Source organism: Pagrus pagrus (genome assembly GCF_965226575.1).
Source record: "Pagrus pagrus genome assembly, chromosome: 11".
In the NCBI taxonomy this organism is placed as follows: Eukaryota; Metazoa; Chordata; class Actinopteri; order Spariformes; family Sparidae; genus Pagrus; species Pagrus pagrus.
Window position 1 is genome coordinate 247,694 of NC_140195.1, and position 25,641 is coordinate 273,334.

Genomic DNA, 25,641 nt, shown 5'->3' on the forward strand with positions numbered 1-25,641 from the left:
TAGAAAAATGCTCTAAAAATCTTTATTGTTCCAGAGAATATTCACAAACAACAGGTTCAATTTCAAACAGCTGAAAAAACATTCACTTCCTGCTCAGACACACTGAAGATGGCGGAGCTGCATCACTGCGTCATCAGCAACAGAAGAAATAATTGTTTTCTTACAGACATTCATAAAAAAGGAAAAACTAAATATTTTGATGCTACAGAAAGAAAATTATTTACAACAGAGCTGGTTTAAACCCCGCCCCCATAGAGACTCCGCCTCCAGACAGCACCGTGACCTTTGACCTTCATCATGACCTCAGAGAGGGCAAGAGACACTGACAGATGTGTGTGGGAGAGAGACAGAGAGACAAAGAGACAGACAGAGGGACAGAGAGAGAGACAGACAGAGACAGAGAGACAGACAGAGAGAGAGACAGAGACAGAGAGACAGAGACAGACAGAGACAGACAGAGAGAGACAGACAGAGAGAGACAGAGAGACAAAGAGACAGACAGAGAGAGATAGAGAGACAGACAGAGACAGAGAGACAGACAGAGAGAGAGACAGAGACAGAGAGAGACAGAGACAGACAGAGAGAGACAGACAGAGAGAGACAGAGAGAGACAGACAGAGACAGACAGAGATAGAGAGACAGAGACAGAGACAGAGAGATAGAGAGACAGATCTACATTGTATAAACTTTATTTTTTCCAAAAGTTGTTGACTCTTTGTTTCCTGTGGGACAGGAAGCTGCCAGAGCCCCGCCTCCTCCTTGTCGACATGGTAACCAGCTGCAGGGTGGGACTTAATACCACAGTCACCAATCACAGTCTTCAGCAGAACGCTGGCTCCTCCTATTGGTCGGTTTTGAACTTCTTTGGTCCGACCGGTTTACTGAAGAAACAGAACAAAACAGTGATGAGAGTTAAAAAAAGGACTTCCTGTGACATCACAGGAAGCTCTGTGGAACACTGTGACATCACAGGAAGCTCTGTGGAACACTGACATCACAGGAAGCAGCTGTCATAATATGAGCCAGCAGGTTTTACACTGACTTGTGGACTCATGCAGCTGGAGGTGATGAAGGAGGACAAACTGAGATATTGTGACATTAATAATGAATATGTAATAAATCAGACGTATGTGATGAGACTGGTGCTGCTGCTCTCACACTGTTGGACTGAGTTCTTCTTCATGTGAATAAAATCATCTCACCCATCAGCAGCAGCTCCCGCTCTCTTCACAGCTGCTTTACTCGACTCTTTTTCTACAGGAGACAAACACATCGTTCAGAAGAACATCACAAATAAAATGATTATTAATAATTAGGGCCGGGACTTTAACGCGTTAATTAAGATGAATTAATTACACAAAAATTAACGCTTAAAAAAATTAACGCATTTTAATCGCACTTTTTTTTGCACCGCGGAACGTTTCTCACTGGATGAGTTTCAGGCGTACCGATTATACTGGAGCACAATTATTTAACGAGTTAAAGAGCCGCCGACACTGATCACTGCCCATGGATCTATAAAGTTTTAATGTCGCCTGAACGCAGCTCAAACCGACCCGGTGCCTCAGCGCTGCGACCAAGCTTTGATAAACACACTGGATTTACGCCGGTTTACAGGATCCTCCCGTAGTTTAGCCGGTCGCTACTGTTTAAAAAGCGCTCGTCGCAGTGGAGCTGAGAACAGCGGAGTTTCCTCTGCTGCAGCTGAACAGCTGACATGTGGTCAGGACGTAGGTAGCCTACAGACCTGTCACTGTCTCACGGTGCATAAGACTTCAACCTCAGAGCTCTCTGTCTTCAGACTGTCCTGACCTGTCCCTGAACATCACACAGGGAAAACATAGTGCTGCCTGTGTTTTATTAATGTTTACATCAGGCTGAGTTCAACAAGTCAGTTTATGCTACTGTGATTTAAGTAGTTAAATACAGTAATCATCATAGTGTAGTGGCAGGAAAGACCATTTACCAAATAACGTGTTACTGAAACATGTTTCATTGTGCTGTGCTCTAAAAATAAACTAACAAACTAGAGTCCTGTATAAGGAGTGTTCAGCTTAAATTTTCCCCTTAAATTTAGGTTCTCAGGAAAATCGCATCTTATCAGGTAATCGTTAATCGATCGATAAGGTCCATCAACTAACGATTAATGAATTAATCAATAATTTGCATCCCTAGTCTGTTGGTCTTGGTTAAGTACCACCTTGAAAAAAAATAAACAATGTTTTGTTGCTTAAGCTCATGTATTCAGTCATTATTCAATGGTATACTAAAACCCATATGAAAAAAAGTGCTTCTCACTGTTCTCAGGTCAAATATTTATATGCGATTAAAAATGCGATTAATTTCGACTAATTAATTACAAAGCCTCTAATTAATTAGATACATTTTTTTTATCGAGTCCCGGCCCTATTAATAATTAACATCATCTTATTTGAATTCTGTCCCCTGGTTCCTGTCCCCTGGTTCCTGTCCCCAGCCTGTCTTCCTTCTGTTCTTCATCATTCTCACCTTGTAGCCACCGGACCTGCGTGGCCGGCCCGTAGCCCTTCTGGTTGCGTGCGGCGATGCGGAAGATGATGGCGGGCTTGGTGGTGTAGTCGATGTGAGCGTTGGCGAGGCTGGAGGCCTGGACCAGGCAGGATGGGTTGGGACCGCAGTAGACCCTCATGAAGGCCAGCTGGGCCGGACCAGAACCTGAACCAGAGGTGGCCTGGCTGGACTGGATGGCCAGGTATACCGAGTACTCGGTGATCTTCCCCGACGTGACGGCAGGAGGCTCCCAGGTGAGCTGAGCCCCATCCAGGTTCTGCAGAACCAGAGTCAGAGGTGAAGAGTTCAAAGATCATGAAACCGGCTGTTGATCATCAGACCACATGAGACCAGATCAATACTGAGGATCAGCTGACTTATCAGAGCTGAGGCTGCAGTGAGACTGACTGATCATCACAGAGAGGAGAACAGCTGATTCAAACAGAAGAAGAAGAATCAGAGTGAACATGCTGCCCCTGCTGGTCTCTGATCAGTAACACATGCTGCTGGTCTCTGATCAATAGCACACCCTGCTGGTCTCTGATCAGTAACACATCCTGCTGGTCTCTGATCAATAACACATCCTGCTGGTCTCTGATCAGTAACACATCCTGCTGGTCTCTGATCAGTAACACATCCTGCTGGTCTCTGATCAGTAACACATCCTGCTGGTCTCTGATCAGTAACACATCCTGCTGGTTCTGATGGACTTACACACAGGAAGTGAGTCTCACCTTGCTGATCTTGATGGCACATGGTGCTCCGGGGAAACCAGGAAGACACGTTTTAAATGCCGACACATCCGAGAAGTTTCCACGGCCACAGATATTGATCCCTGCCACCCGAAACTTATAGGCCGTCCCCGGCTGCAGCTCCACCTTCCTCATCTGACTATAGTCCGGCATCACACCTGAGTCATCCTGCAGGTGGAGACATCATCAATAACACCATCAATCACCCGTTGATGAGATGATGTTCAAGCAGGTGAAGTTAATTTTGAAGGTCAATTATGCTTTTATTTTGAAAATGGATCTGTGGTTCCTGTTGAATCAAGATCTTTAATAAAGGTCCTGCTAGACCTGGACCCTGTTCCTGACTGAGCCCCGCCACATTAAGAGTCATGGATTGATCAATGGATTGATTTTCAGTTCTTACGTCGGCCATGTTGTCGTCGTAGGGGACGTAGTAATGTGACACCACCATGTTGGTCACTTTCACTATTCCAACGTCGAACCACTGACCGTCCCTCACCACCGACCTCACCTGGACGCCCTGCTCCTCCCCACACACACACACCCACAGACACACACACACACACACACACACACACACACACACACACACACACACACACACAGAGTTAGCATGTTGTTAGCATCACACTGTTGTTGCTCTGCAGCACTGTGTCTCACCCCTGCAGTTGCTGCAATGCCATTGGTCCCCTCAGCGAGCGCAGCAGCGGTTTGACTTTTAGCCGGGCTCGCTGTCAGAGAAGGGGCGGGACCAAATGTACTGGCCAATCGGGCCACAGCGCTCGTCACTGCTGATGATGTCAGCTCGTGTCCGTTACTGTCTGCTGCCGGATCATTCAGGCTGTCTGCTGGAGCAAGGCCCTCTGGGAAACAGGAGGATTTAAAAACTTTATTGAATCCTGTCAGTGGACAGTAATGACATCATAGAACTGTGACTTAAAGCTGCAGTGACGATCAGCACCTGATGTCTGCAGGTGGTGTTATGTTTTTTTTATTTTTTATTTTTTATCACTCATTCTTTATTCAATTTTAAGGAGAAAAAAAAACACGAAAGAAAAACAGCAGTGTCAGAGGGATACATGACTTTTGTTGTGGTATTACAATGTTTTTAACTTCATTGGCGCCTCTGCAGTGAGATTTATACGTTGTCCATTTGTCCCATTTAGTGTTGAATTCCGTTTGTTGGAGGGTGTTATGTTAATATTCATGTTCTGCTCTGAACCTTTGGATCTGTTCCCACAGGAGGTGAGAGACACCACATCACTGTGACATCACTGCAGGTGTACCTGTGGGAATGCTGCTGTGCTGTGGTTCTGGTTCTGCTGGTTCTGGTTGGTTGTGGATGTCCTGCAGGTGCTGCTGTTGTTGGACCAGAGCTGCCAGCTCCTGCTGGGTCAGGACGATGGGGATGGACTGATCCACTGAGCCGTCTGCTTCTCGCACACACACACACACACACACACACACACACACACACACACACACACACACACACACACACACACACACACACACACACACACACACACACACACACACACACACACACACACACACACACACACACACACACACGTTGTCTTCAGTGTGTGGGGACGACTCTTACGTGTGTGATTCATCCTGTCTGAACGTTTTTGTGTGTCGAAAGGTGAACAAACACAAACACAACAGTAACAGGCAGATGGTGACATCATCACACAGACGCTGTGAGTGTTTAATGTGTTGATGTGGTTGGACGGACTCACTGTGTGTGTGTGTTAGTGTGTTAGTATTGTACCCATGTGTCCTGCTGCCTGTAGGACTGCCTGTATCGTCGCCTGCTGAACTGCCTCCTCCGTTGCTGTGGTAACAGCCAGCTGATCTGGAGTCAGTCCTGTCACCATCAGGGTCGTTGCCCCGGAGACCACTACACCTCCATCCCCTTCTGATGACATCAGCTCTTGAGGAAGACCGCTGTCTGAGGACTCCATCTGACAGAGCGACAAGCTGATTGGTCATCTCACTGTGTGTGTGTGTGTGTGTGTGTGTGTGTGTGTGTGTGTGTGTGTGTGTGTGTACCTGTGCTGCTGCCTCACTGCCCTCCACATGAACCTGTAACACAGACACTGCTGATGACATCACACACTCTGACTGTCTGTCTGTCTGCATAGGCTCCTCCCCCTCTGCTGCCATCACCATGGCAACAGCCTCCGCCTCCGAAGACTCCGCCCTGCCCTCTCCGACCAATGAGGTGATCTCCTGCAGACAGACAGAGGGAATCATGGGACATCAGCAATGACGATGGTGTGTGTGTATGTGTGTGTGTGTGTCACTTACAGGTATGGATGGTCCAGGGGTGGGTGTGGCCTGTGTAACTGTGGTAACAGCTCTGCTCTGACTGGCTGTGGTGGAGGAGGCGGGGTCAGAGGAGGTGGAGGATGGGTCTGTGGAGTCTCCCTGCAGACTGTCTCCACCCTGCTGAGCTGGAGACAAAGGACAGGCAGTGATGTCACGTGAGCGGTAGATTTGACTGTGAGCAGACAGAAGACAGGTGTGAGAGCAGCTCACCTGTAGCTGTGGTGGCAGTGTTGGTGGTTCCTGTCTCGTGAGTCTCACATGGAGGGTTGGAGCACACCTGGTGGCACAAACAGAGCTCAGGTTTTAACCAATCACTGATCATCAGTGCACCTGTGTGCAGTCAGGTGAGCTGGGTCCGTACCGCTTTTTAATGCCAGATATCGATAAGACAACACAGAGTATCTGCTGATACCGATACCAGTCTGATGCAGCCTCCCCCTCTCTTAAACAACAAAGCTACAGAGAACACATCTTTGTTTCACCTGTAACATTTAAACATGTTTAAACATTTAGATCAAATATTCTTCTTACAGAGGCGACATCCTGACTCAGCTCTGCAGCAGTGCCGCTTCTTCTTATTTGATGTCTTTACACACAGAACTTTGAGCATCAGTGTAGTCTGAACCTCAACGACGAGCAGACACCAGCAGTGTGTGAGCCACCGGCTGCTCAGAGTCGGTCCAGTCTGCTGTCAGACTGAGTGACGACACTGGACTCAGTCTGAGCTCCACATGTCAACGTTTTACAATGAACTCGCACACTTGTGCCGTTTATCCATTACATCCGCAGGTCGGCTCTAATCGGTTCGACTCGGCGCTGCCAAACGTGCTGGTGGTAAAACGGATGACAGTCTCACTCAGGCTCGCCCCAGCTGGTCATGCGACACATGCTGCTCTCATAGTTTAAGTATTTATGGGAGAGTTTAGGCCGATGAATCAGACCGGATTATACATTTTCCCCTCTCCGATATCCGATCCAGTGATTTTGGGCAATATCGGACCAATACCGATACTGAACATTGGATCGGCGCATCCCTAGCGTTGCTTCACCTGTCTGAGTCCTCCAGCTCCAGCTGTGGTGGCAGTGTTGGTGGTTCCTGTCTCATGAGTCTCACACGGTGGGTTGGAGCACACCTGGAGGTGCACACACACACACACACACACACACACACACACACACACGGAGGTACACACACACACACACACACACACACACACACACACACACACACACACACACACACACACACACACACACACACACACACACACACACACACACACACACACACCCCATCAGTATAAACTGCAGATTGACAGACCGTTAAACATGATCACCAGCAGAGCCTTCACACCCAACTCAAGTGAAGCAACAAGGACTGAATGGATCACATTACCATCTCACCAACATGACGTCCACCGCTCCATGTGGCCCAACATGTTCCAGTGTTATCTGGAGGTAAAGACTGTTTGTGGTTCAGCTTTGATTTTTAAGTGTAAAGTATGAAGGTGAAGTAACGGTCAGAATCAGAACCGTGTGAGAAGCTACGGTCTGGACGTCTTAACAAGCAGACGGGTCAGGCTGGACTCCACCAGGTCTCTGTCACTTGGTGTGTGTGAGGCTGTTTTGCTCCGTCCTCCTGCTGGGAGCGTCATGTCAGCCCGATGGTGTTGACCTGCTCAGATTGTGTATTTCATCATTTCTCCTTGATTCTGGTTCTGCTCCTGTGGTTCAGCAGCTACGTAGTTAAATCGTTACATTACTTGTCTGTCTACAGTGTGTTTGTTATTAACATTGCTGACTTTTTGTGCTGTAGCTGCCGGTTTGGCAGTGCTTTATTTTGAAAATGGACTGGATGCACTTTGCCGTTGAACTGCATGACTTCCTGTTTGGCTCGATCCACTCCGTGCAGACTGACGGCTGCGGTCCTCTTCCGTCAGAAACAGAGTGTATATTCTGTGTAGAGCAGAGCCGAGAGCTGCTTCTGAGGCGCTGCTGAAACAAATGTATTGCGGCCGTGATTGGTCCGGTTGTAACTGGGGTTTAGCTGGCTGCTAGCTGGTTAACGTTAGCAACCGCCACATACACATCAGGGAGTTTTTATAATTCATCAAACTGACCAGACCTGCAGTTGATCTAAAATATTCTCAGACGTGAAGCTTGTGATGAAATAAATACAAGGTTGTAAATAAAACTCGAACCGTCTGCTAACACAATGCATTCTGGGTCAGCTGAGTATGTGCAGAAGGCTCACGGCGTGGCCAGTGCAGTAAACATCAGGGTGTTTCTCAAGTACACAAATCTGCGTCCTGTACAGTCAACACAGACACACCTGCACAGTTCTCTCACCTGTCGGAGTCCTCCTGCTCCAGCTGTGGTCGCAGTGTTGGTGGTTCCTGTCTCGTGCGTCTCGCAGGGCGGGTTGGAGCAGGTGTTCTCTCCATTCAGACTGACAGGATGTGGAGACTACACACACATACACACACACACACACACAGTATTGATACTTGGCGCCTGTGTATTGATGGGGTATCATACGTGGAGCAGCAGCTCACCTGCAGCGTTCGGCTCATGCTGGAGGCGGCCACAGTGGCGGTGTTGGTGGTGCCGGTTTCGTGCGTCTCGCAGGGCGGGTTGGAGCAGACCAGCATCACTGCAGCATCATCAGCATCACAGTGACATCATCAACACACCTGGTTATGTCTGCAACAGTTTACTGCAGTACTAGTGGTAATACTGCAGTACTACTACTCTTTGTATCCTGTACACTGACTGAAACTAATACTAGTATCTGCAGCAGTAGTACTAACAGTAGTTTCTGTACCTGTAGCAGCTGCAGTGTCTCCAGCCTCTTCCCCTGCAGTAGTCGTAGTACTTGTAGTAGTACTTATAGTACTTCCAGGTTCTTCTGAAGTAGGAGAAGCCATGATGGTGACGGGCAGATCCTGGACCAGTGGCTGAGCCTCGGCGCCGCTTGGAGTCGTGATCAGAGTTACCTGATGGGACAAAACTGCAGTATTACTAGAGTACTACACCAAACTACTACTACAGTATTACTACAGTGCTACTACACTACTACTATAGTGCTACTACTAGAGTACTACTACAGTGCTACTACACTACTACTACAGTGCTACTACTACAGTGCTACTACTACACTACTACAGTTCTACTACTACAGTACTACTACTATAGCACAACTACACTACTACTACAGTACTACTACAGTATTACTACACTACTACTACTACTACTACAGTGCTACTACAGTATTACTACACTACTACTACTACAGTACTACTACAGTATTACTACACTACTACTACTACTACAGTGCTACTACAGTATTACTACACTACTACTACTACTACTACAGTACTACTACAGTACTACTACTACAGTGCTACTACACTACTACTACAGTACTACTACTACAACAGTACTACTACAAAAGTACTACTACAGTATTACTACACTACTACAGTATTACTACACTACTACTACAGTACTACTACTATAGCACTACTACAGTATCATTACACTACTACTACTACCCTACTACTACAGTACTACTACTATAGCACTACTACAGTATCGTTAAACTACTACTACTATACTACTACTACAGTATTACTACCCTACTACTACAATACTACTACAGTATTACTACCCTACTACTACAGTATTACACTACTACTACAGCATTACTACAGTATTACTACACTACTACTACTACACTACTACTATAGTATTACTACAGTATTACTACACAACTACTACAGTATTACTACACAACTACTACTACTACAGTATTACTACACTACTGCTACTACAACAGTATTACTACACTACTACTACTACGACTGTATTACTACACTACTACCATTACTACTACTATAGTATTACTACATATTACTACACTACTACTACAGTATCATTACAATACTACTACACTACTACTACAGTATAACTACTACTACACTACTACTATAGCACTACTACAGTATTACTACACTACTACTATAGCACTACTACAGTATTACTACACTACTACTACAGTATCACTACAGTATTACTACACTACTACTACAGTATCATTACATTACTACTACACTACTACTACTACTACAGTATTACTACATTACTACTACAGTATTACTACACTACGACTACAGTATTACATCAGTACCTGTTTAGGTCCTGTTGCCGCTGCAGTTGCCGTGGTAACCTGGCTGGACAGATTAGCGATGGATGGCCGGGTGGTGATGGGCGTGGCCAGGGAGGCACTACCTGTTAGGGTCCCCAGCGTGGACACACCTGCAGAGACAGAGACAGACTGATGGAGGCCGGCTCAGTGCAGGGCGGTTACAGCTGACGGGCATCTGACCTGTGCTTACCTGTGGTTCCCTTGACGACCAGCGTGGTGACGGTGGGTTTGTTTGCCACAGGTGACACCAGTCTGACTCCGCCCATTGGGGCGGTCCTGAGGATGGTGCCAGGCATCCCCGGAGCTCCTTTCAGCACCACCTGGACACACGAGCACGAGAGCTCAGAACACATGAGCCTACACACAGGGGATTATGGGTAACGGCAGGTTACCTGTGTGTGTGACCTGTGTGTGTGTGTGTGTGTGTGTGTGTGTGTTACCTGTGTGTATGACCTGTGTGTGTGTGTGTGTTACCTGTGTGAGGCCCTGCTGGCCGGCGGCACTGATTTTGGGGACAGTGGTGAGGATCTTGCTGCCACTTCCTGGTGTGACCATCTTGGTGGTCAGGAGGGTGATTGGACTGTTGGCACCTGTAGGGGGCGGAGCTTCACTCAGTCAGTCATTAGGTGTTAAATGAAAAGCAGCTTAGGTGTTCAGGTGTGGGTTTTTCATGGTACCTGCCCCCCCCTGCAGTGCAGACACTGGGATGGTCTTGATGATGGTGGTCCCAGGCTTGGAGGTTGCTGGGGCAACGCCCAGGATGGTGGATTTGTTGGATCCGGCCTGCGCGGTGCTGAGGAGGGTCGTCTGTTTACCATCTGCTGATGTCATCAACTTCAGGATGGTTCCTGCTGGGAGAGTGCCCTTCGTCTGAGACAGAGAGACAGAGTGAGAGACAGACAGAGTGAGAGACAGACAGACAGAGAGACAGACAGAGAGACAGACAGACAGGTGTTAGTGTCTCTGCTGGTATCACCCTCTCCTCCTCACTTGTCGTCAGTCACCAGTACCTGGAGGATCTGGGTCACTGGGCTGCTCCCAGCCTGACCAGTAATGGATCCACTCTGAACTGGTTTGGTCTGAACCACTGACACCACCTTCCCCAGGTTACCAAGGTTACCAATCTGAAACACAGGAAGGATTTAATTAATTACAAAAGTTTGTATCAGTGAGTCGAGGAGAGGAGAGGAGTCTGTGATGAAGAAGATGTGGTGGTGTTGAGGATGAAGACGATGTTGTGGCGTGTAAGATGAAGATGATGTTGTGGCGTGTAAGATGAAGACGATGTGGTGGTGTTGAGGATGAAGACGATGTGGTGGTGTTGAAGATGAAGACGATGTTGTGGCGTGTAAAATGAAGACGATGTTGTGGCGTGTAAGATGAAGACGATGTGGTGGTGTTGAGGATGAAGACGATGTTGTGGTGTTGAAGATGAAGACGATGTTGTGGCGTGTAAGATGAAGACGATGTTGTGGCGTGGAAGATGAAGACGATTTGGTGGTGTTGAGGATGAAGACGATGTTGTGGTGTTGAAGATGAAGACGTGACACAAACATATTGTGTAAATCTGAAACTAGTTCTCAGCCTTTTCTTTCAGAAGTCTTAAGTCTTTGAAGCTTCCGTTTGTCAGCGGACTCATTTGTAAACATTAGCTCTCTGTTAGCTCTGTTAGCCCTGTTAGCTCTGTTAGCTGAGCGCAGGGACATAGTCCAGCAGCATCAAACTTGAACAGGTCAGCAACACTGAGACACTGAGCTCAGGATTCACTCAGACTCTTTACAAGAGAGTCGGCCATGTTTCTACAGGAGCTCAGATGAGTCAAACCAAACGCTGACTCTACAGAGAGACTGTGTTTGTAGGGGCGGAGGAGATGAGGGGTGTTCAGTTGGTTGTAATCTGGCACTAAATCCACCACACTGGACCTTTGAGTGTTGAGCTGCCGACTGTGGATGTTATTGATTAATCATTCTCCATTAATCTCTTACAGACGTGAAAACGTTGCAGCTTCCTGTTTGTTTCCGTCTCTTAAAGCTGGAGTTTGTAGAATATGTGAAAAACGCATGAGACTAGGATGGAAACAACTGCACTCCCCCCTCCCCTCCCTGTTACGACTCCGTAGCTCCACACTTTCACTTTGCACCCTCGTGGACTCGCGCTAGCGCTAGGAATATTCACATCGGAGCTTTTCTGTCATACACTTGCCGTGGCCGAATTACAGGTAAGAAAGTACTTTACCTTTCTCTCGTGAACAAGTCGAACGTATGAACAAACAAACATTACTTTTGCATCGTTTAGAAGAGCGATAGAGACCGACAACAATTATTTCTTGCTAACGTCTCAGCATGACATAGCCTACATGTCTGGCACTAATAACGCTACGATATTTGTCATACTGACATGATACTTATACATCACGGGAAAGAGGTGTGAATGCTAAGAATAATAAAACATAACGCTAAAGTAAACAATTACCCCCACATGCACGTACTATCGGAGACAACCACTTTATTCAGACACTTCTTTCTTTTCACCGCAACCTGAAAATAAATAATAACTGTCACATCCATATCTACACGGCACACGTCCTCTATATGTCGTGTATAACGCTACTGACAATACATTTGTTTGTACATTTATTTTAAACAAAAAAATTTGACGTCGACTTTGGCTCCGACTTGCTTGTAGCTGTCGTGAGCCTTTGGCTACGGTTAGCATAAAGCTAATCAACTCACAACATTACTCGTCAATTGTGACCACAAACCGCCTGCTTTATTAGATTCACGGTCATTTCAACTACACAGCCAATTACTACCACACATTTAGATTATCAGCTACGTAAAACTTGCATCGGAGGCTCACCTGTCCAGGAGAAGAACAGCAACTTCAGTGTCCAACTTCAGCCTGATGCTATCGCTAAGCTCTCTCCACCTCGGATTTGCTTGTCCAATGTTTACACGCGATTTATTCCGTCTATTGTCACTCTCCCTCTTAGACTCTTGTTTCTCTACATCGGCTGCCTTTTTTTGGCTTGCTTAGCCGTGTATACCTTTGTTGGTAATTCCGGGATAGCGGCTTTTCCTGCCTGGACGTCCGCCTTTGCATCTTCACCACCGATGGAAGGTGAACATGCATCAATTTTGGTCGAGCAACCAATAGGAACACCCAAAACAGCTTGCTCTGTAAAATGAACTGTGATTGGCTGAACACTGCCGTCACGGCACTGATTTTTTAAAGCCTGAACACAGAGCCAAGAGGAGACACAGAAGTCCAGTGTTCTGTCATAACACTATGAATTACAATATGCTGAAAGGTTATTATTGATTTTTCACCAAATGACGCCAGAAATAACTTACACACTCCAGATTTAATGAAAATTAAAGCTGCAAGCAGCGATGAACGGGCCCTCACAGTCCACGCGCGTCGGGGTGTGGCGCTTACCCGGCCCCATTGCCCGAATATTGTGTACGCATGTCTAAACTGCCGTGTTCAGATGTGTGCTCGCCCGTTGCCTGTGGAAATTTCCTACCTAAATGGGATCCGTGTCACTGAAAACATGTGAGACATTCAGTGACTTCCTGTGTCCAGTGGGTGGCGCTATAGATATGACACAGTATTGATGCGTAGACGTATTCAGGGCCAGCCCCTGTACATGTGTGACCAATTTGGTGAAGATGGGAAATTGTATGTTGAAGTTATAAGGACTTCCTGCTTATGGCAAAGGATCGAAATTGGCCGCACTGTCACGCCCACCAGGAACAACGTAGGCGAAAGCTTTTTACAACTTTCATCATCAAGGCATGAGGATGATACTTAGTGACTGGGAAGTCTGTGGCGTGAAATCTGTAGGCCAAGTTAAATAATTTACAAGGCTTAGAAATGGGTACCTACAAAATGGGAAAAGCCATAAGGGGGTCATCGCAATTGACCGCACTGTCACGCCCACCAGGAATAACGTAAGCGAAAGCTTTTTACAACTTTTCATCATCAAGGCATGAGGATGATACTTAGTGACTGGGAAGTCTGTGGCATTTAATCTGTAGGCCAAGTTAAATAATGTACGAGGCATAGAAATGGGTGAAAATGGCGGCGAAATCTCAACTTTGAACCAAAATGGCAGACTTCCCGTTGGACTGAGGGTATGGGTTCAAGAGGGTTTTTTGTGGGTCTGGACATGATACATAAGCGTACCAAATTTTGCTCATGTATGTGCATGAAGGGGGGTATTTCATATCCATAAGTGTTATGGTGTGGGCACAGTGGCAAAAATAAAATTGGACTGCCACCAGAGCGCCACCTAGTGGCGAATGGGTAAGACCTTCACCAGCTATCCTCAGGAGGGCAGTGGCAATGAGTGTACCAAATTTTGTGTTAATATGACCAACTGATGTTGAGAAATAAAATACTTTAAAGAGCGCCACCTAGTGGTCATCGCCCCAAATTTAGCACAGAGCCTTAGGGGCTCATGGGGAAGTAGGAATCTGAGTTTCATTTCATTCGGACAAACCAATGTGGAGTTATGTAACACCTCCTGTTTGGTACGAAATCTGCAGGAAGTTGTTATTTAATAACTTGAGTAATCTTTGGAATATCAACATGCTTAGCACAACTGGAGGTCAGGAGGCTCCACAGATGCTGTGTGCAAAGTTTCGTGCAAATCGGTGGAATCGCCTGGAAGGAGTTAACAAAAGTAGGTTTGCGACATTTTGCGAATTTGCGAAAAAATTAGGTAACTGGAAATGGGCCTAGATCACAAGATTCAACACAATTCAGGGAACGCGTGGATATAAGGTTTTTGAATTTGCGACAAAGTATGTGGGAGTTATGAGCCAAAACGCACTTTCCTTGATTATAGCGCCACCCAGTGGTGGAAGTTCACGACGACCACAGATTATCACATTTTTCACCAAGCCTTATGTGTTTGCCAAATAAAATCGCGTTTTCGTCCATGTTCAGATAGTGAAAAATGCGATCATTTGGGACAAAGAAATACATTTTTTTTTTTTAATATAAAGCTGCAAGCAGCGATGAACGGGCCCTAGCCCCCCCCATGTACGTTGGGCCGTGGCGCTGTCGGAGGGCAGACGCAGAGGGCAAGTTTGCCTGTGTCCAGTATGTAGCCCTAGAGCTAACCCATCAATTATATGTCATGTTGTAATGTATGATTTGGAGAAAACAACCTGTGAATGTCATGTAAATTGGATGATGTTTGTCGTCACAGCACATAGCTGAGCAAAAGGTAGCGTCTCGGTAAGCTTCTGTCAGAAATGTATGTATGTGTTATGTGTGAGAGAAAGTGTGTGTGTGTGTGTGTGTCTTTTGGTTTCACTTCTGTTTTGTTGTGCTTGATTTATTGTGTGAAGCTCTTTGTGCTACACTATATTTGTATGAAATGTGCTATATAAATGATGCCTGATTGATTGATATGAGGCTGACTACCTGTGTCCAGTGTGTGCTGCCATGGAAAGGTTCCTACCTAAATAGGTGCATGTGACCCACAACACAACATAGCCACCTAGTGGACAGTTTGTGTCCAACAAACACCATACATTGACATGGCTCTAACATTGGCCAAGCATTGAAAGGTCGGACCGTCACGCCCACCAGGAATAACGTAGGCAAAAGCTTTTGACAACATTTCATCATGAAGGTGTGAGGATGAGACTTAGTGACTGGGAAGTCTGTGGTAAATCTGTAGGACAAGCTAGTTAAGCTATGAGGCATAAAAATTGATTTTAAATGGGAGAAAATGGCAACGTTCTGAACTTTGAACCAAAATGGCAGACTTCCTGTTGGACTGAGGGTATGTGTCCAAGAGGTTTCTTTGTGCGTCTGGTCATGATACATATGTGTACCGACTTTCGTTAATATGTGTGCATGTAGGAGCGGGGCTTCAAGTTTGAAATATTCCAGGGGGCGCTATGGAGCCATCTTTTCACTTAACACAGTATTGATGCATAGACATAATCATGGCCAGCCCCTCTACATGTGTGACCAATTTGGTGAAGATGGGAAATTGTATGTGGAAGTTATAAGGACTTCCTGCGCGATGGCGAAGGATCCAAATTGACCGCACCGCCACGCCCACCAAGCACAACGCAGGCTGTTGAAGGTCTGAGGATGCTACTGAGTGAATGTGAAGTCTGTGGTGTTAAATCTGTAGGACAAGTTAGTTAAAGTACGAGGCTTAGAAATTATTGTTCGTACAGAATGGGAAAAGCCATAAGGCCGTCATCGAAATTAACCGCATCGCCACGCTCACCAGGAATAACAACAACGACAACTTTTCATCTTCAAGGTCTGACGATGATCCTGAGTGAATATAAAGTCTGTGGTGTGAAATCTGTAAGACGAGTTAGTTAAGCTACGAGACACAAAAATGGGTTTTAAATGGGAGAAAATGGCGACGTTCTGAACTTTGAACCAAAGTGGCCGACTTCCTGTTGGACTGAGGGCATCGGTCTAAGAGAGTTTTGTGCATCTGGTCATGATACATATGCCTACCAAATTTCGTTCATGTATGTGCATGTAGGAGGTGGGGCTTCAAGTTTGACAAAATGGCAGCTGTGAACCAAAAATGGCCGACTTCCTGTTGGACTGAGGGTTTCGGTGCCTGGGGTATTTTGTGCGTCTGATCATGATACATATGCATACCGAATTTCATTCATGTACATGCATGTAGGAGGCAGGACTTCAAGTTTGATATATTCCAGGGGGCGCTATAGAGCCATCTTTTCACCTAACACAGTATTGATGCAGAGACGTATTCAGGGCCAGCCCCTCTACATGTGTGACCAATTTGGTGAAGATGGGAAATGTAGTGTTGAAGTTATAAGGACTTCCTGCTTATGGTGAAGGATCAAAATTGACGGCACCACCACGCCCACCATTTACAATGCAGGCTGTTGAAGGTCTGAGGATGCTACTGAGTGAATGTGAAGTCTGTGGTGTTAAATCTGTAGGACGAGTTGGTTAAAGTACGAGGCATAGAAAATGGGTCCGTATAGAATGGAAAAGCCATAAGAGGGGGTGTTAGGGGGTGCTACTGAGCTGTCGTGCCGCGCCTGAGGGAAGTTATGGTATTGAATTAATGTACTCATGGGTTAGAAGCTACATAGCAAATTTGGTGAGTCTGCGACCATCCTAAAGTCCCGAAAACAGCGTTGGAAAAATGAAAATTGTCATGTGCCATTCAAGATGGCCAACTTCCTGTTGCGGCAAAAATTCAGACAAAAATCATTCCTGGCTAAATCCTTGAGACCCGTCAGTCCTGCGAATTTCATGACAATCCGAGAAAAATGTCGCAGGGACAAATCGATGTTAGGTGGCGCTATGGAGTCCCCTGGCCACACCTACCCCCAATCATTTTGAATTCTAATAGCAGCACTCAAATGTGACGTATGTTTCGGAGTTTGGTGAGTTTTGGGGTATGTTCAGGCCGCCAAATATGCAGTCGAATGGAAGGAAAAAGAAAGAAAGAAAAAAAATCCTTACAGATACAATAGTGCCTTCACACAGTTCGTGCTCGGGCCCTAATAATCATTACAAAAACAATAGGGACCTCGCAGGTTTCCTGCTCGGGCCCTAATAAAACTTGATATGTTAATGAGACAAGTGACATCACTCACCAGAGCTCCGCCTCCTCCCACGCCGAGTGGACTGTTAACTAGAGTGATGGTCTTTGTAACTCCGCCCACCACCGTGGTGACCACCTGCGCCTGCTGGGAGACCGTCACCGTGCCAGACTTATGGACTGTGATGATTGGTCGGCTGGGGGTGCTGGGGGTGGAGACAACTGAAGCCACGCCCACCTGAGCAGCAGCAGTCTTCAGCATGCGGGTGGCCGGGTTACTCACCTGAGACACACACAGAAGACCTGTGAGACTTTCTTTGTCATCAGTCTTCACTCAGTCATCACCTGCTTTTATTTATTGATCAGGTGTTCATCACTGTATTTACTGTATTTATCTGTTCTTGGCTGCAAACATTCATTTTTGTTTATTTAGTAGTTTTTAGTTGTAGTTTCATAAACTTTTCATTTAAAGTGGACCTGTTGTGTGCATTACTGTATCCTTGTTTAAGGGTGGTGTGAAGAGGATGAAGATAAATTCTGATTATTCTGATGGTTCCTCTTGTGTACTAAGAACTGGGTTACCACTGACACATCTTCTGGGATCCTTTATGTCACTGCTGCAGCAGCGAGGACATGTGAGGACAAACAGCAGCAGAAGATAAGACGGATACGAAGCTGCTCAGGTTCATACAGGCTGACGTCTGATCTCTGCTGTCAGTAACTGGACTCTCCGTAACAGGATTCAGTAACTGGACTCTCAGTAACAGGACTCTCAGTAACAGGACTCTCAGTAACTGGACTCTCAGTAACAGGACTCTCAGTAACAGGACTCTCAGTAACAGGACTCTCAGTAACTGGACTCTCAGTAACTGGACTCTCAGTAACAGGACTCTCAGTAACAGGATTCAGTAACAGGACTCTCAGTAACAGGACTCTCAGTAACAGGACTCTCAGTAACAGGACTCTCAGTAACAGGATTCAGTAACAGGACTCTCAGTAACAGGACTCTCAGTAACAGGACTCTCAGTAACAGGATTCAGTAACTGGACTCTCAGTAACAGGACTCTCAGTAACTGGACTCAGTAACTGGACTCTCAGTAACTGGACTCTCAGTAACTGGACTCTCAGTAACTGGACTCAGTAACAGGACTCTCAGTAACAGGACTCTCAGTAACAGGACTCTCAGTAACTGGACTCTCAGTAACTGGACTCAGTAACTGGACTCAGTAACTGGACTCTCAGTAACAGGACTCTCAGTAACTGGACTCAGTAACAGGACTCTCAGTAACTGGACTCTCAGTAACAGGACTCTCAGTAACAGGACTCTCAGTAACAGGACTCTCAGTAACTGGACTCTCAGTAACTGGACTCTCAGTAACTGGACTCAGTATCTGGACTCTCAGTAACTGGACTCTCAGTAACTGGACTCTCAGTAACAGGACTCTCAGTAACAGTACCCTGACAGAGTACTCTCCAGCGTGTACTCTGAGTATCATAACTGTGTACTGTATGTACCATCGTCACTGGAGCGGCCACTTTGACTGGCAGGCTGCTCGATCCTGGACTCACAGCCACCGTCTTCACAATCGTCGCTCCTGCCGGGACGTTCAGCACCGTCGCTGAGGACGGCGTAATCTTCTGAGTCGCTGCAGCCGCTGCCGCCAACGCCGCCATACCGCTCATCTGAGGACTGCTTCCTATTGGCTGAGAGCAGACAGGAAGCAGGAGGGGGGTGTGAGACGAGACAGTACCCTGCTGGAGGTGTTCCTGAGTTGTCATGGAGATCGTTTGGTTATCTCATGACTTATATTGATTTCAGTCACATGACGACAGGAAGTGATGTCACTCTACAGGACTGAGCTGACCCTGAGGTAACAGGTAGGAATCACAAAGATCTCTTTACCGTCCCCTGACCGGCCTGAACAGGTACGACCATACGAACACCTGCAGGAAGTGTCGTCACGGCAACTGGGGATTTGGGCGTGGCCTGTCTCACTGTGACGATAGAGGCACCGCCTGCTGTACCTGGAGCTGCTGCCACCTTCAGGACAGCTGCAGAAATAAAGGAGACGGGTGAAGAACAGTCACATCTACCCGCTCTGTCACCTGCTCATCTACCTGTACAGATGTGTAAACCTACCTGGTGCTTTGGCCACAGCAGCCAATGGGCTTCCAGGTGGTATGGAGGCAGTGGGGGAGGGGACCAGTGCGATGCCGGACAGTGGGAGAGTTTGGTTTGCTGGTGTCATGGCGACGGTGCTCTTGGGAGAGCTGGCTCCAGGTGTGGCGGTGGGGATGGGGGCGGAGCTAGAGGCAGGAGAGGCTGCTGCAGGTGTGCTGGGAATGTCATACTTCTGCAGCTGCAGCAGGTAAGTGTCAGCAGTCTGCGACGGCCCCCAGCTCACCTCCAGAGACGACGTGTTGGCCCGGACCAGCTGCACCCGAGAGGGAGCGCAGGGACGCTCTGAGGACAGACAGGTGACACAGGGTCAGATGGACAGGTGACACGGAAAGATCGGACAGTCGTCCTCACCTGTCTCCAGGTGTTACAGTAGTAAACAGTCGTCCTCACCTGTCTCCAGGTACCACAGGTCCTTGCAGCACACCTGGTTGTTCCAGGCCTTTCTGTATCCGTCCCTGCCACTCCAGATGTACAGTCTGGAGTTGATGGCGACGCTGCAGTGACCTGCTCGAGCTCTGGGGACGTTCTCCTCCAGACTGTCCATCAAGACAGTCTCCCAACACATCGTGTCTACACACAGACAGACAGGTGGACAGACAGACGGTCATCATCATCCTGATGTTTCTACTTTTTGAACAGTGTGTGTGTGTGTGTGTGTGTGTACCCAGGTTGAGGCAGGCCAGTGTGTTGGTGCACTTCCACTCCTTCTCATGAGTCGCCACTTTGACATCATCCATCACCAGAGGAACCCACCCTCCAAACACATACATCCTGCAGAGAGACAGACAGGTGGAGGCAGATAGGCAGACGGTTAGAGGCAGAGAGAGACAGACAGGTGGAGGCAGATAGGCAGACGGTTAGAGGCAGAGAGAGACAGACAGGTGGAGGCAGAGAGAGACAGACAGGTGGAGGCAGAGAGAGACAGACAGGTGGAGGCAGATAGGCAGACGGTTAGAGGCAGAGAGAGACAGACAGGTGGAGGCAGAGAGAGACAGACAGGTGGAGGCAGATAGGCAGACGGTTAGAGGCAGAGAGAGACAGACAGGTGGAGGCAGAAAGAGAGACGGGTTAACAGATGCCTTAATAATGTGTGTAGTGTCTGTATAGTGTATGTGTGTCTGTGTGTAGTTACTTGTTGTTGATGGTGGTGGCAGAGTGCAGGCTGCGGGGGAGGGGGGCGGTTCCATTGAAGACAGGTTTACTCCACGTCAGAGAGTCTGTGACATCACCAGGACAGGAACCAATCAGAAGTCAGAACAGTTTAGCATCATGGGGGATGACTGAAATACTGACTCACCACCTGTCTCACCTACATCAAGCCTGTCTCACCTCCTGTCTCACCTACATCAAGCCTGTCTCACCTCCTGTCACACCTACATCAAGCCTGTCTCACCCCGTCTCACCTATGTCGAGCACCCACAGGTCTCCCAGCCTGCAGCCGCTCATCCCTCCGTAGATGATGAGTCTGTTGTCTCTGCGGCCGCTCGTCGCCACGGCCGTGTGACTCTCTCTGGGCGGTGGCGGCTGACCCGACGTCGGCGGGATCTCCCAGCCGACCACGCTGGAGCCGGGCCGCAGCTCCAGACAGTACAGGTCGTTCAGATACCTGACGGGGAAAGGTGGTGTTAACGCTGTCACACACAACAGGTTCAGGATGTTTTTGTGGAGGTGCTGCAGGTACCTGAGGGCAGTCTGATGGTCCCTACCTGGGGATGTTGTTCTTGGGGTCTTCGCTGTCATTGGCCAGTCCTCCAAACAGGTAGCAGGAATTACCAATCAGAGAGAAGCTGTGTCCAAGGCGGGGGCAGGGGGGCGGGCCGTTCTTTGGAGCCTTGGCCTTCAGACGTTTCCACTCCCAACGACTCGCCTGGACGAGACACAGTAACAGTAACATACAGAGTTCACCTGTCTCACCTGTCTAACATCACTTCCTCCTGCACACGTCCACAGTCACGGCATCATGAAGTTTAACTGAACAACAGCAGCAGCAGAGCCAATGAGGTCAGATACACTTTAATCTCTCTGCTTCACTAAAACACAACGTGTAGCGCCGACTCAGCAGCACCGGTCACATGATGCAGCAACACTGTCATCAGTGTACTGAGGCTCCGCCCCCTGCAGTGACATCACTGACCTGCAGCTCGTACAGGTCGCTGCTGTATTTGCCATACTCCACCATCCCTCCAAAGACCAGCAGCCTTGTCCCGTCGCACACAAAGCCGTAGGCGGCGCATCCGGGGGGGACGTCCCCTCGCACTGCAGGGATGAACCACTGGTTGGTAGCTGCGTGGGGAGACAGGTGGGGAGACAGAGAAGGGACCTGTTAGACTGTTGGACTACAGGTGTGTCATGTGAGGACGTGTTCATTGATCTGATCAGCTGACTGTCAGAAGATGAGATGGACCACCTGCAGTTATTACATTTAATATAAATACATGTTGTGTTCATCAGACGGCTTCACTTCTCATAGTTCTGACCCACAGTGTGCAGCTGTGACAGAACAGAACCGAACCTGAGCTCCGTCTCTCACTGAACATTATTATAAATTAAACTGTTTGTTTTCATCTGCTGTGCTGCAGCAGCAGGGGGCGTGTCCTGGTGACGTCGGCAATGTTTTCAGTAAAAACCCGCCATTTTTCTCTGCCAGAGCCGCTGCGTTAGCCAAACAGCTAATGCAGTTAGCATTCTAAGCATCGGCTAGCTCGTTAGCTTTAATTAGCAGAAGCTAACCTAGCCTAGCAGGCTAAAACTTCATTCTGACCCCAAAAGCCCGCTTCAGTTTCAGTCACACCCACTGAATAAAACCAAAACAGTGAACCTTTAGCTCTTCGGCTTAACTTAGCTCATCACAATTAGCATTGAGAGGCTAATGCAGCTCGGGTAGCACCTCTTCATGGAGCTTCATCATTTCCCCAAACATTCATATCTCATAGATATTTAGAGTTAAACCGGAACCTGTGTTGTAGACGTGCAGCTCGTCCACGATCCCCTCGTTCCCTCCGCCGAACACCACCATTAGCTCCTTGATCGTCACGGCTCGGTGTCCGTGCCGGGGCCGCGGCACCGGCCCAGTCCAGCCTACGACGCGCTTCCAGCGGGGCTGCAGCACCACGGGGCTCGCCGGTTCGGTTGCCATGACGCTAGTGTCAGGGGTGACGGCTCCCGGTCCTCGACGAAGGAGAAAAATCCAAATTCAGTCAAGAGTTGTGTCAAAAAGTTTAAAATTGTCTCTGGCTGGCTAATAGCGGCTCAGAATTAGCATTAGCCTGCTAACTAGCCGGCTAATTTGGCAGAGGCTGTGAGGCTAGCTGGCCTTGCTAGTTCTCTGCGAGGAGAGATCAACTGTCTGCAACAGATTCAGTAACTTTTATTTAACTACGTGAATAAACATCCTCCTCTGCTGATACAGTCTGTGATTTTGAGAGGGATCAATATGATGTTAGCTAGCTTAGACACAGCAGTTGACAGTCCGCCATATTTAGCCCGGTGAACGCTGTGCAGAGTCGGTAGAAAGCCGCCGGTAGCTGCTCAGGCTAACAGAAACCAGCAGAAACAGAAATGCATATCCAGCTGCGGATGATTGCGATGCACGGCTACTCCATGCATCAGTGTGAGGGGACACTGTGGGGGCTAAAAGCTGCTGTTAATATGCAGAGCAGGAGATATGTGCGCCGGGATGGGAGCCGCCATCTTGCTGCTAACAGCAACCAACAAAACATACAGAGCTGCTGGAAATGGCAGAGGCCAGACGGCTAGGTGGCTAACTGCTAACAGACAGCTGATCCACCGCAGCTTCACACAGTCCGTCATGATGCACCGTTTAATGATCGACACAGTTAATACGGACCTGTCCCGTTAACAACACGTTCATCAGCTAGCTAACATTAGCCACAGACAGGTCCGACAGCCTGCAGTGTTTATTTGTTACAGTCGTTTTAACATCAGTGAAATGATGACAGTTAATCCATCGAGAGAAAATAAACCAAGAGGACACAAAGTCCGAATAAAGTCTGATTTAATACTGATGACGTGTTCAAGCTTTATTAGAAACAGTTTGAATATAATCACTCAGAGATTCAACATTTTTTGCAAGTCTGTTCAATTATGTTGAAAAATGGAAGGTTCGTTACAGAAAACGCGAAAAGGGATATTTGTAAGAGAAGAAACGCAGAATGAAAACAGTTAAATCTGCTGTCTGTCAGTGAACGTGTCAGTGAGCTGGACTGGGTCCGGCACAGGCACAGCGGACTGCTCGGTACCGTCCTCGGCCAGCCGGCAGGTAAACAGGTGTTAAACACACCCGAGTCAAGTGTCAGGGCCGGGTCAGGGGGTTCGGGTTAGCAAGCCGACACAGACAGTTACAGCAAAACAGTTTATTTTCTCCACAGTCATGTTGTTAATGCAGTTTAATGAATGACACAGAGGGACTCTGCTCATGTGGGCTAACTAGCTCCCCAGACGGCTAGTTAATGCTAAACACAACGAACAGTGTGGCGGCTATGCTAATGCTAATGAACTTTAATCTGTGCTGTCGTTGTGGACGGTCCGTGTTCTGCGGAGTGAATACCGGTCTCTCGGTTGGTTGTGTATCCCGGCAGTAACCCGGGCTGGACGGACCGAGAGGAGCAGCTCCCCAAACAGCTACTTAGCATTTTAGATTAGCAAGCAGACTTGTTAGCTTCAGTTAGCAGCTAATTCCCGCTAGTGCTAATGTCTAATTAGCTTTGGGGAAGCTAACGACCTCTTCCCTCAATAAACATGGCGGCGCGCTGCCGTTAACCGCGACAGCAGGCTCGTTGGAGATGAACTGCGCCTCGCCTGGAAGGTGGACGAGACCAGGCGGCAGCAGCAGGGGGCGCTGACAACAAGCTGCAGTCCAGTCGGACAGTTTCCAGCCGCCGTCAAAGAAAATACAGGAAGTCACAGAAATATTTACATCCTGTCAGATCCACCTGTAGCTACCTGCAGTGCACAACACGTTCAGAGAGCTATGGCTGAAGAAGCTGCACATGCGTTCTTGGTCGCTGATGAAACTGAAGCAGAAGAGATCCCCCTACTTTTCCACTTTGCACATAAATAACACTGTGATAATCCTCTTAATGGGCAGATGGGATGTGGTGTGATTTTTAATATTTAATCTCACAAATGTAACAAATAGAAATACAAACTTTGAGGTCATACAAAGTGGATTTTTCTAAACTGATAACTACTTTTCACTGTGGTCTAAATGTGTCAATCATAACTTTTTATTTGTTTAACGATGCCACTGTTATGACTGAGGTGAGAGTCAGAGCGACTGAGCAGATTTCAGCCCTTGGAAGTAATTTATTGAACAAGAATTGCCTACAAAGTAAATTTATATAAAGACACTGTCATTTATAAATCACACAATCCCTAAATGTAAGAAATTGAACTGCTGAATTAACAGTCCAAACGTTCTCACAGCTACATATACAGGCTACACATGGGGAGGACAAGCAACAAAGGTTTCTTATAATCTTTATTTACTGATGTATTTATATTTGTAATTATATACAGTATATCAACCACACAAAATATGTCTGTTAACAGATTAAACCTTCATTGCACATTAGATTCATATTATCTAACATTAAATATAAACAATACACAGAAAATAAGAATTGTCGACTGAACGTAGTCCTAACTAAGAGTTTGTAGTCCTAACTAAGAGCCAATCAGCTCTTTGATCAGGCGACAGCCAGGCGTTTCCCATCATGCCCTGAGGTCTTGCAGTCGGTGGAGAGCAACTGCGGCGCCTTGATCTCGTGAGGTTATTGTCGCAGGCGCGTCAATGACGTCAGAGCAAGTCGGGCAGAATCGATCACCGACGACCACCGCACAATGCATGCCGGTTAGATTTGTGTCCGACTTGATCCCGACTTGCTCTGACGTCATGGACGCGCCGGCAACGATAACCTCACGAGATCAAGGCGCCGCAGTTGCTCTCCACCGACTGCAAGACCTCAATACACTTTATAAAAATTGCAGCAGCTCTATTGGACTGGCCCATGGCACTACTCCAAGATTTAACATTAACCGTGGT

At 47.4% G+C, this 25,641-nt stretch overlaps 1 protein-coding gene across 3 annotated transcripts; it reads right to left on the reverse strand.

Annotated features, from left to right (window-relative positions):
• On the reverse strand, positions 1–24,244 carry hcfc1b (host cell factor C1b). Of its 3 annotated transcripts, none has more exons than XM_084366006.1 (32): positions 24,145–24,244; positions 22,533–22,745; positions 21,712–21,860; positions 21,284–21,444; positions 20,981–21,183; positions 20,710–20,794; positions 20,242–20,348; positions 19,968–20,147; positions 19,536–19,859; positions 19,299–19,447; positions 18,965–19,099; positions 17,451–17,678; positions 10,836–10,949; positions 10,503–10,695; positions 10,300–10,415; positions 10,016–10,145; positions 9,808–9,935; positions 8,443–8,614; positions 8,174–8,271; positions 7,968–8,084; positions 6,668–6,751; positions 5,829–5,895; positions 5,598–5,743; positions 5,340–5,519; positions 5,059–5,251; positions 4,568–4,714; positions 3,942–4,144; positions 3,685–3,801; positions 3,264–3,449; positions 2,509–2,806; positions 1,203–1,254; positions 1–881 (listed from the first exon to the last, which is right to left on the reverse strand). In XM_084366006.1, exons 1-32 carry the CDS (start codon positions 24,227–24,229, stop codon positions 842–844), a joined length of 4,800 nt encoding a protein of 1,599 aa, XP_084222132.1. In that variant the 5' UTR covers positions 24,230–24,244; the 3' UTR covers positions 1–841. The 3 variants fall into 3 exon arrangements, with proteins under 3 accessions (XP_084222132.1, XP_084222133.1, XP_084222131.1); XM_084366007.1 differs by having other exon boundaries at positions 4,568–4,711; positions 18,911–19,099; XM_084366005.1 differs by having other exon boundaries at positions 18,911–19,099.
• Between the last annotated feature and the right edge of the window lie 1,397 nt (positions 24,245–25,641).